Here is a 12,055-nt window from a genome sequence, read left to right on the forward strand (position 1 = left end):
GAGTCTATCTTCCTAGAGACCCTCAACCACTACAAGGGTCTCTGTGTCACAGATTCAGGAAAGCTGTGGTTCATAAATCTTTCTTCTCACCTCAGCATACCTAAAGGCCACAGCCTTGGTTCAATGTAGTAGTATCAAGGGAGCCAGGGAATGTAGCTTGAAAAAGCCCCTGGACTGAAAATCACTCTTCTAAAGGACCAACAATTTTATTTCTAGGTAATCTGCTTTCTTCTTTTCTGAGTACAACCCAAAGAAACTGCTAGGGAAAGCTAAAAGTGAGAATGTTAACACTCTGTCAACCAACCAACATTTAATGAGAACAGAACAAACAGAAGAGGGGGCGTAGCTGACAGAAGACTCTGCTCCAGCACCCCACCAGCTCCGGAGGGAGATCCTCTGCAGGGAATGTCAAAAAATGTCTTCCCTTCAGAAAATTTCATGTCAAAATCCCAGAGAGCCACAGTTATTCATGTGACAAGCACTTACTAGATGTCTGTTATCTGCCCCACCTCCAGAGCATCCTTTTTCTAACACAGGATCTGGTCTCCAAGCCTTCTCCTCCTCTCCTCTGTATAATCGGGCCTCACAGAGTTTATGAGGGTCAGTGGCTCATCAGTCATGTGGCATCAATCCTCCCATGGGGATATGGAACTACAAGACAACCACCAGCCAGGAAGGCCTAGAGTGGGGCTGCTCCTGGTGGAATTAGCACCCTACACTGCCACAGACAGAAGGGTTTCTCCTCCCCGAATCTGTGGTAAGAGCAACCCCTGCCCGGGAGGCAAACAGCCCTTTGGTGGTATCCGAACTCTGACAATTAAGGCCTGCCAATCCTGGTTCCCAGATTCTAAGTCAGGTCCTTTTTAAAAATTCCCATGCACTGGGGATTAAAGCAGCTTTCAATTGGCAAGGAAAGTCGGTATTTGAACTGGGAATTTCCTCTAAACCTCATACTGTAGACCAGTGGAGCTCTTGATGGCTCTGGCACATGTTTCCCTAAATCAGGACTCAGAACCTTCTGTCTCTGTGGAGAACTCCTCAGAACTGCAATTGCTGCGATAACCACAGAAATAGAGACCAGTGTCAGCGCCCCTCCCACTAGGAAGCATGGCGGGGAGTCCGCTTCAGCTCATGAATAGGCTCCGAGGGTTACCAAAAAGGCATAGAGGCACCCTCTGTAGCCTCTGGAGGGAGAAGGGGGGGGGTCTGATGTGATTTCTTCTGCAGTTGTAACTCTGTGTGAGGAGAGCCAGAGGTGAACTTAGGACACGGGGCTCTTCCTTCCCTTTCCAGTGCTGCATGAAGCTATCTATGGCACTTGTGCACATGAGAAGAAACCCAGTTAGTGGGCTCAGAGAAGAAAGTACGTGCATGTTCCTCATGCCCTGCTCCAGCACACTCCAGCTGGAAGGCTGACAGTTAAATCTGGGTCCCGGGTCATTGCCCCTCGCAGAAGGCATTTACCACACCTCAGCGGAACACTTCCCAAGTCGGTGGCTGTCCTCACGTTGCTCTGGCACCACGTGGCCATTCTGTTACCTATGGGCCACAAGGAGGCACTGCTAGGAACACTGCAATGCTTCTCTTGCCTCGACCCTTCATTTGCACTGCAGCCTCTGCTTGGGAAGCACCAGCCTTGGGAACCTTGAGACTCTGTTCAAATGGTACTTCCATGAAGCTTCCTACTGTACCTCCACCTGCCCAGGCCAAACTGACCGCCTGCTCCTCTGCAGTGTCTCAGCACCCTGGCCTGGAACTCGTCCCACTGCCTCCCTGCCTTTCTCCCTTCTCCACGGACTGAGTGCTGTGGGAGCTGCAACAATGCTGTATCTTTTTAGTCCCGTGTAGTGTGTACTGTTCCTATAACTGTTGACAGAGTGAGAAGTGAGGGGAAAAGCAACGGGATTCTTCCAGAATCTAATGGCTCCTGTGAGGTAAAAGATCTGGGAGGGCCCAAACTGACAAAATCTATGAGCACATAGCTGTCAATGGAAAACACTTGGGTTCCAAAGAACCACCTGAGGGCTGTCCCAGCCTTCCACAGGTCAGAATGCCTTCCTTGGTAGAAGAGGCTCAAGGCCACTTCCCGCTCAGCAGCTACTTCACCTGGCTCTGCATAGGCTTGCTGCCTCGGCTTTGGCTGACCAGCCAAGTGCCAGGGTCACAGAACAAATGCCTGTATTTTAGTGGCAGATTCCTGGCCTTACTCAAAGTGGCTGACATCCACTGAAGGGCTAGCAGGAAGGAAGTAGCAGACAGATCCTGCTCTTAGCAGCATGGCTTTTAGGGCTTAAGTTTCTCTGGACTTAGAGACAGGTACATTCAGAGACACATATGAGTCTGGGTTACCAATGGCCGGGTGGTGGTGGGGAGCTCCTGTAAGGGCAGTGAGCTTCTGGGTCTTCTTCTCTGCTTGGCCTTTATGTGCAGCCGACTGACATCACAGCACCTTGGCTCTGATGCTCTCCCACAAGGTAGTGCTGTGCTGGATTATTAGAGAGACTGGATCCACCCTGCTTCTGTGAGCTCTCACCCCTGGCTAATAACCAATCCTTTTTCCTCTCCATTAGCTTCCTTGTGCCTTGCCCCAGGGTGCATCTTTTGCCACAAAAACATTTAAGTCTCAGGTGGAGGGGCTCTGCAACCCACAACACAGCAAGCTCCAAGGGAGATGGGATCACTTAGTTGAATAAGTGGATATTCACCAAGGAAGTATGGCTCATTAGGGGAATTCACCCACCCATTTCCCCAATCTCTTTATCCAAATTCTCTCCAACTGGGAAACGAGCTGGTAAACATATTAGAATTCCCAAAGATTAAATTTATCTAATCTGACATCATATCCAATTTGTGTAATTAAGCTATGATTTACTATAAAACATGTATTCTCACCAAGCATTCTCCAATTTGCCAATCAGACTTGTTCATCTCCTGTTGATAACTGTGTACCCAATCCAAAATTTTTGCCAACACTTAGACAGCAACTGAACTGTCTTGGACAACAGCACCATCTAGTGATCAGTACAATAAGCCTTCTGACCTTGTGTTTTCCATCCACACCCATAACCAAGGTACATACAATTAAGTCTCCCCCTTTCTTACTACTCAAATAGGCAAGTCCATTCTCCCTCAACTCTTTCTACAATGTTCATTACCTTTAACTCTCTTTTTTCCCATTTCTCCCTCCTCTTCTTTAGCTTAAGAATCATTTATCTCTCTTCCCAAACCAAAAAAACCTGCTTAAGTTTGTCAGTCTTCTGTTGAGGGAACTCACCTTCTTATTCATACCCACTTACCTTTTCGTTCCCTAATGAGGACAATTCGTCGTTCTTTCACTTCTGAGCTCAGATTATCTACCATCTTATTAATGCAATTATCCAGAACCAGGGAGTGGGTTTTGGACTTGATGTCCTTCCGACAAATGGGGCATTCTACCTTCCGCTTCATCCACTCATTGATACAGTAAGAGCAGAAACTGTGGGCACAGTTCAAGGTGACAGCCTATAAAGGGAATGCAAACACACACATCAGAACCATCATGCTTACTTTTCCAGGGCTGTTGTGATCACAAATCTAGCACAGGCGTTCATTTCCAAGGCCAAATGGAAATTTAACCCTAATTCCATCTAGAGGGCTTACAGATGGTATTAGACTTGTTCTTGAGGATGGGAAATTTTAAGTCAGATTGTTCAGCTTCTTTCTCAAAGGTAAGTTCATAGATATAGGCTGATTGGTCTGTCTTGTTCCACCAACTCAGATGACACTGCTAACGCGGCTTAGCTACCTTGAAAACAAACGTCACTGGACACAAGTAGGACTAGAACGCGTGTGAATGTTTGGTCTACATACATCACTAATTCTCTCATGGAAAACAGATGTATAACCTGCTGATGGTGAATCAGAGCTTCAATTTTAATAGACAATGGGGAGCACATTCTGAATACTCAGTATATAGAACAGTAGGAGCATCATCTATACTCAAAAGAAACAAAAAAGACAGGGTGCCTAGGTGGCTCAGTGGGTTAAAGCCTCTGCCTTCAGCTCAGGTTATGATCCCAGGGTCCTGGGATAGAGCCCCACATGGAGCCCTGTATTGGGCTCTCTGCTCGGTGGGGAGCCTACCTCCTCCTCTCTCTCTCTGCCTGCCTCTCTACCTACTTGTAGTCTCTGTCTGTCAAATAAATAAATAAAATCTTAAAAAAAAAGAGAGAGAGAGAGAAACAAAAAGAAAACATACGTATAAAGACAATTAAAAAGGCTGGGGGGAAAAAGAAACTAAAAAAATGGAAAAAATGTAATGGGTTCACGGACAGTGACTGAAAATGAACCCTTAAGTAAATAAGTCTGTGAGAGGAGGAAAAGCAGAAGGGAGTCTAAAGCTGAGGAACTCCTCCAAGTCACTCCAATGGTCAGATTTCTGCCAGGGCCCTTTTCACTTCTGAAAATATAAACCGTCCTCTTCATTACACTTGTTTATATACATCTCTTAAAATACAAGTTTTTCTGAGGCTCTAAAGTCTTCATTCCTGCTTTTAGGATAGAAAATAACCAGAAATCACGCATTTTTCAAATGCCAAATCTAGCACAGAAAGCCAACTAGGAGATATTTTTTTAACTATATGAGATAAATCCTCGCAAACAGGCTTCAAAACCTGTCTGATTAACATAAAACCTCTTTTCAACACTGACTTTACGAGGTGACTGTGAAAAGGTCAGGCAGTCTATGGTAAACAAGGGCTGGGTCAGGTTGTTTGTCTCTTCTACGTCTGTGCAGATGTCCCGGGTGGGGTAACTCATCACCCAGCCCAACGCCCCTTCCCTTGCCTTCCTCTAGAAGAGCCCTGTCAAAGCCACACTGAGTCTCTCCAAAGTAGGCAATCAAATGACTAGAAACTATGGTGGAAACGATGACCCCAAGTCAAACTGGATCCAAGCAAAAGAAACAGACCCGCCCTTCCCAGGAGGCTAATACGCTCACCCTCCCTATAGACTACCAGAGAGAAGGAAGGAGCGTGTGCCTACACTCTCCTTTCTAAAGAAGTCTGGAAAGCACTGTCCTTTAACAACTTGACTTTAAGATGAGTGGTGTAAGATGAACTGGTCACAAATGATAGAATTTGTGACAAATAAAGTCAATGCAAAAATACGACATAATAACAAATGGAAACCTAGATGTTTTTGTTTTCATAGGGAGCCTCAGAGTATCCCTGAAATATGTTCCACTTGGCTGCTGAATTCCCAAAGTGACCACACGTCAGTGACATTTACCACCCTGTTGAAGGCTGCACTACCCACCCACTCTCAGCTCTGCACCCATTCAGAGTAAAGAGAAGCTTTGTTGAGCAAAAATCTAATGCCATGTGGCCCCATTTTCTTCCAACAACAAAGAAATAAAGGCTTTATTGCAGCTAAAAATAGCGATTGTACCAAATAAACACTCAACAACGGACGAAATAAAAAGATCAGTAAAGGTAAAGAAGACCACAAAAAACAAACGAGATATGGCCACCTCTCGAGGTCACTTTCAGGTCAAATAACTACAATAGATTCCTAGAATAAAAATCTCTTCAGAATGTTTCCCTGTAGCAGAACCTGTGCAGCTGACGCTCTGTTCAGGGTTGAGAGGAACAAGAAGACACGAGCCACTGCTTGTCATTACCTCAATGAAGTATTCGGAGCAAATAATACACTGGAGCTCATTCTCTAGCACGTCATTCACGTGGCTAAGCACTTCTTCCTTCTGTGCCTGCACCTTCTCCTTCTCTTCCTGCAAAGACACACAACCCCAACCCCACCTGTCACTTGGGGGAACCAACAAGAATGCACAACAGGACAGGGAGGAGTGTTAACTATCTGGAATAGGATTTGGGAATCCAAGTAAAATATTCAACCTGGTGCAGCAATAGGAGAATGAAACCCTTTCCCTGGGAGTTACGGTTTCTCACTACTGCTCTCTAATAAAGGGCACTGTCTGCCTTTCTTTCCTCTCTCCACTTTTTGTGTATTTGCATTGTAGGTTCTGTCTCCTTTCCCAGAACTAACAGAAGATAGCATACTCACCCCACTGACCACCCAAGATTAGAATGAGGCATTAAGTATCCTATAACTAACAGCAGTTTAGGGGTGATATAAAATCATCCCAAGCATCCAAGAATTCATTGGACACAAAAACAGACATGAAAAACAGTCCATAGAGGCAGGAAGCCTAAATTAGTTTATAAGGTCCCCTGTGTTCCTTGCAGCTGCCTCTTCTACAAAATGAGGATAATACTTATACTCCATGGACGCAAGAGGCTGAAAGAGGGCCTCTTCCTGGATCTTCGGGATCCAAGCTTTATGATGCTTGTCACCCCTCCTCCTACAAAGGTCTGCAGTCCAATTTCCTTCTGTTTTCACCAAGAGGTCAGACCCCGCTGTGGACACACTTTTTGGGAAGGATCCTAGGTATGTTCTCTTAAAGCAAACATTTATTTAAGTCAGCTCCTTATCCCCTAAGCTGGAAGTGTCAAGAGCCCCTGAAGAGAAAGGTAAGGCCATTTAGGGTATATCTGAGTAACTGATTAGTCTTTCATCTTTTACTGTCACTTCTAATCAAAGCAAAGACTGTTACACTGCCTAGGGCAGAGAAGGATCTAGACTCATTTTAACTAGAGTCAAGTTCCCTGAAAACTTAAAAATTGCTAGGTTTAAAAGATGTGGTTTTTGGAAATTATGAAAGAAGGTACCATGTGATTTAAACAGAGGATAAGGATCTCAAACCAAATGAAAGTTTAGTCTCCTCTTTTCCGTACTCTGCTCCAGGTCTGTCTGTGGGGAAGGGTGGTGGGCTGAGAGATGCAGTAAACCTCAGACATTAAGTTCAGGTCAAAGGCTCCAAACTGCTGGCCTGTGGACTGGATCTAGGGGGCAGATTTGTTTAGTTTGGCCCTCATGGTATTAAAAAATACAACAAAAAAGCCTTGAATTTGTTGCTAATATTTAAAATTGAAACAATTCACATAAACATTTGGATTTCCATCTTTTGTGAAGTCAGAAGCTCTGACAACAGTGGGCCTGCGTTTCTGGATGGCAACAACTGGCTGCAGCAGAGAAGAGCTGCCTCTTGGGGACAGAAGTGGGCAAGAAGGGTGGAGAGTGCCCCTTGCTGGTGTGCCTCTGTCCTCACAACTCCCTACTGCGGAGCCTGCACATAGGTCACTTCACTCACTTCTACTTTCAGTCTTCCCTGGTGAGCACCTGAGTTTAGAACCCCTAATTTAGGGGCGCCTGGTTGGCTCAGTGGGTTAAAGCCTCTGCCTTTGGCTCGGGTCATGATCCCAGGGTCCTGAGATTGAGCTCCACATCAGGCGCTCTGCTTGGCAGGGAGCCTGCTTCCCCTTTTCTCTCTGCCTGCTTCTCTGCCTACTTGTGATCTCTGTCAAATAAACAAATAAAATCTTATAAAAACAAACAAACAAACAAAACCCCCTAATTTAAGAATCCCACTGATGTGATGTGGGAAATAATGACCTACAGGCATCAGGACGAACTGTTTCTTGACTGTATCACCCCTTAGCCTGTGTCAACGAAACATTCTGAAGGAGCATCTACCACCACAGCCAAAGGACGAGACTGCAGAATGAGTCTCATTCCCAGTGTTTCGCTTCTAAATGAGGGAAGGAAAAAAACATCAGGCAGACCCTTCCACAGGCCTGAATAATTTTACGGATTATTTCCCCTGAGGCAAGGAACCACCATAATCTCTCTCTTCATTCACCAGAGCAACCTTGCACTGTTGAAAATGCTGAGTTGCACGTACTAACCAAATTCTAAACCTTCATCTTCTTTCTAGTACCTTGGTCTGTTCCAATTCTTTGTTCTTGGCTTGAATGATTGCTTCAAAGTCCTTCTTGCTGCGATTTAGTTCTTCCATTAGAGCCCGATGCTGCAGAAACACAGCAGATACACGATCAAGATGAGCTTACACTGCAACTTTCCTTTTAGCCACACATGAGCCTGCTCTCTCCATCAGTAGCTTTGGTTCAAGGTATCAATTTTTTAGCAATTTTAAGAACGCCTTTGTTCCTTCAGGACAGCCCACTTACCTGCTGGTCTTCTTCAGGGAAGGGGGCAGGTAGGGAGGGAGGTCTTCAAATCCATTAATCCCTCTGGGAGTAACCCAACCTCAATGGCCATCCAAATCAACTAAAGAATTTAAACTGCCTTCCAGAGAGTCTGATTCTGTAGGTTTGGCTGGGGGCCCAGGAATGTGCATTTTTTTTAAAAAAGCCACCCAAGTGATTCTGAGAACCAGTGTTCAAGAGCTGATAAAGTAATCAGAGGCTATCCAGCACTGGGAGGGGCTTTTAAGAATTAGAGAGAACTGGAATTTCTAGATTATCATTTTCGTTGAAAATAAAAAAGCCCTTTAACCTATTTATTCTACAAATCACATACTACGTGCTTGTAAGGCAGTGCTGGCTGAACCCTGTCCGTGTCTTCTGGAAGCTGGCACACTCAAGAGCTAACAGCTCAATCACTGTGACTAACTGCCTACACTGAATGTCAAGAGATTCTACCTCTATGAAAATTTCTGAGCACCCTCATGCTTACATATAGCTTGCACTTTAATTCTCCTCTCTCAAATCCTTTCTTTTAAAACGTGGAGGGACGCCTGGGTGGCTCAGTGAGTTAAAGCCTCTGCCTTTGGCTCAGGTCATGATCCCAAGGTCCAGGGATCGAGCCCCACATTGGGCTCTCTGCTCAGCAGGGAGCCTGCTTCCCACTCTCTCTCTGCCTGTATCTTTGCCTACTCATCTCTGTCTGTCAAATAAATAAATTAAATCTTTTAAAAAAAATCTGTTTCTTTAAAGAAAAAAAAAGATGGAAAAGCTAAGTATTTCTGAAAAGATATTACTCAAGAAACAAACTTTAAAATGTGTGGTCTTCCCACAAAAAGCAGTTATATCGGAAGGCCCGGGTAGTCATCTTGACCACTGATTACATGTATGTGCCTAAAATGGGACAACAGGTACCCCTCCTATATCAGTGTGAAGAAAAAGAAAATAACAGGTATGAAAGCATTTGGGAAAATTTTTAAAGCTCTATGTAAATGCAAGTTTTTGTAACTGCCTAATACATAAAAAAGAATTACTACAGAGGGACTCACAGGGTGGACCAAAACAACCACTGCTTCAGTTGAGAGAGTGGTATGTCTCTAGGCATGCTGTTATAAACCATGACCTCAAAGTATCCCATTTTAGTCTAATGAATAGAAACAAGCCAAGTACCTCATGCTAAATGTTTTCCTATCTCTCAGGAGAGGGTGAGGAGTTGTGGGTACAAGGTGGTCAAAGATCCCTTGGGGATTTCCAAGTGGCAGAACCTTACTCATTTCCTTACTCAGTCAATATCAAAACAATATCACAATACAATTTAATAATGCCTAAATGAGGCATTACTAAATTTCCCACCTTAGAAAATAAACAACCTTAGAAAATAAAATTCCCAAAAGACTGAATTTTCACCCAATTCTTTTCAAGGCTATTTGCACACCCTTAGGGAAATCAATGCAGGCATTCCCTCAAAGCTTAACAATAATACAAGGCTGTTAGCTCTCTAAGAAAGTTGGGAGTCAGATATGCAATAAAAGAACATAAGGATAAATTCTCCTAAACAAATTCTAATGCAGTTGCTCACTATTCTCAAGGAGATTTGAACTATCCCACTAATCTTCGACAAAACTTGCATCAAACTACTGATCATAAAAACATAAAGGACAGAAGGTAAAGCAGGTTTAAAAGATGCAAAAGAGCTTCTAAAAAAATTATTAGGTGATAGTCAAGTTACATGAAATAAATTACTGGCAATCTTTGAGGGGAATTTTATTCCTGTGAGCCTTGCCCTTTCAGTAAATCGCTATGTTTTCCTGACTGTTAAACTCCTCTCTCAACCTGACCTAAAACGCTTAATTGGAACATTCTTGAATGGTTTCTGGATGGCTTCAGCTCAGGAACAGGGAGGTAATAAAGGCCCTTGCAGGCCCTGGCGGCAAAGTCATAGCTTGAAATTCCCCTCTGCTGCCCTCACCTTTCTGGAAGTGCAGCCACTTCCCCCTCAGAGCCTCCTAATTGCTAGAGGCTCTGTCCCATCTTCACTAGAGCAACATCTGCTCAGATTAAGATGTAAGTTTTCATGCTGAGGTCTGGCATGTCTATGAGGCCAAATCTCCGACCTGACGGTGTGAGTAGCTGCTCTGTCTGCACACTGGAGATGCTCTGGAGGTGTGTGCTAAGCAGAGGAGGCAGCCAGTGGCCATGGGAAGCCCCAGCCCACTATAATCTCAGTACAGTGGCAAGAGACGAGTTACCTCCTGCAGAGCCTGGGCCAGTTGTTGCTTTAGGTCCTCTTCTCCTTGCTCCTTCTCCAAACCCTGCAAAGCCAAAAACAAAATGGAAGGCTTCCCTACAGGGAGGAGGATAAAAGAAACAAAATCTAGCAATAAGCAGAGCAGTCTGGCTTCTGTGAACATCTGGAAACAATAGGGGGCAGGGAGCAGGTGGAGAATCTCCCGTTTTACTTCCAGCAGTTGGCAGTAGGGGCTTTGAGCAGTGCGAACTACCCATAGACCGCACACCTCAGAGCTGTCACCTTCAAGCCACCACTCAGGTTGCTCTGGAGAGAACCCCCGGGGTAATACTGAGTCTCCTTGGCAGGCTAACACCGTGAATCCCAGAAAGACATAAACTGAGAGCTTCGAAGCCACCAAATATCTAAACTCAGATATGAACCCCTAGGTTGACACTAACAAGTTCTGCCACGCTTCTTCCCTCTATTCTGGCTGCCCTGTCTCTTGGTGTGAGTCTCCACCACTTCTACCCCATAAACTGTTTCGCCTCCTTGCTGCAAATTATGCTCTGTTTTCTCCATTGGCCCCTTCTGATGTGGATGCCTTCCACATCATTGTTTCCCTATGTCCAGCACCTTGTACAAGACCTCTGCACCCTTCCCTCTTTACTTTAAGAATTACCTACCCATTTAATATGCTAACTGGAAATTATTCTCTAATTTAAATATATATTGACTTAAAACTGTCCTGATTATTTTATGTGTATAATATATCTTATCTCATCAACAAGATTTATTAATGGCAAAAACCATTTATTAAGCATCTTTATAAACACCTGAAGTCCAAGTATCGTACACCAAGCAATGTAAGTGCTCCAAAAATAAATAAATAAATAAATAAATATAAAAATCTGTGTGAAGCAGCTACAGTTAAATGAGTTTCTGAACAAGTAGTAGGAGTAGAATAAATCCTTAGGAGTTGGTGGGAGAGGGAAATGCAGCTCATAAACAAAGGACTAGATATATTTCACCATGAGCTATTTATATATGACCCTCAAATACCCTAGAAATTCTCTAAGCCAGTCCTTTCTCCCTTTACTATTTTGATACAGAAAAAAATTTTATACCGACACCTGAAGAATGATCAAAGCAGTCACAAATATTAATTAATAATAACTCTTGTTCCCGAACATATTAGCTTTTAAAGAGGGTTCTGCTCCGGTGAAGGTGTCATACACTAAATATGTAAAGACGAACTCCCTTTACTGACTTCAAAAACTAGTCCAGGCTGGTAAGGGAAGCAAAAAAGTACACATAAGCAAGTACTGCATACCCTCAGAAAGACCTGTTTAATCCATGGCCTTCGCTCATGCTACCAGTTCAAGGAGACAGCAGAGATTAGGAGGAAACTTATAAATTGTTCAGAAATAAGCCAACACTACTGGTTGTTCCTTGTCCTGAGCAAAGTAAACAAAACAGAAAAGCTTATCCACTTCAATCCTGATTGGTCCTTTATATTTCTAAGTCAACAATGGGGAATTCTTGACATTCAGTATTACCTGAACAAGTAGGTGGGAGTAAATGTGTGTTTCTTGCCAGACAGGAACTGACATTTTGAGCAGGGACCAGGATCAGTCTAGCCTAGGAGCTTTGTGCAAGAGCTTGCAATCTAAGCAAATGACTCAGGGATGGGGACACATTTGGTCTTACTCTGACACAGCTAAGACAG

General features: G+C 44.0%; 1 protein-coding gene across 5 annotated transcripts in view; it reads right to left on the reverse strand.

Annotated features, from left to right (window-relative positions):
• The window catches only part of RNF8 (ring finger protein 8), a 31,914-nt gene that overhangs the window by 3,437 nt on the left and 16,422 nt on the right, over positions 1-12,055 (reverse strand). For 2 of the 5 annotated variants that reach the window (XM_059400564.1, XM_059400561.1), the window contains 4 exons: positions 10,349-10,411; positions 7,835-7,924; positions 5,660-5,767; positions 3,297-3,501 (listed from right to left, as the gene is read on the reverse strand). In XM_059400564.1, the coding sequence (XP_059256547.1) occupies positions 3,297-3,501; positions 5,660-5,767; positions 7,835-7,924; positions 10,349-10,411 (466 nt within the window). The remainder of the gene's footprint in view (positions 1-3,296; positions 3,502-5,659; positions 5,768-7,834; positions 7,925-10,348; positions 10,412-12,055) is intronic. The other 3 variants (XM_059400565.1, XM_059400563.1, XM_059400562.1) reach the window with 3 other exon arrangements.

The sequence above is a fragment of the Mustela nigripes genome, chromosome 5 (assembly GCF_022355385.1).
Source record: "Mustela nigripes isolate SB6536 chromosome 5, MUSNIG.SB6536, whole genome shotgun sequence".
In the NCBI taxonomy this organism is placed as follows: Eukaryota; Metazoa; Chordata; class Mammalia; order Carnivora; family Mustelidae; genus Mustela; species Mustela nigripes.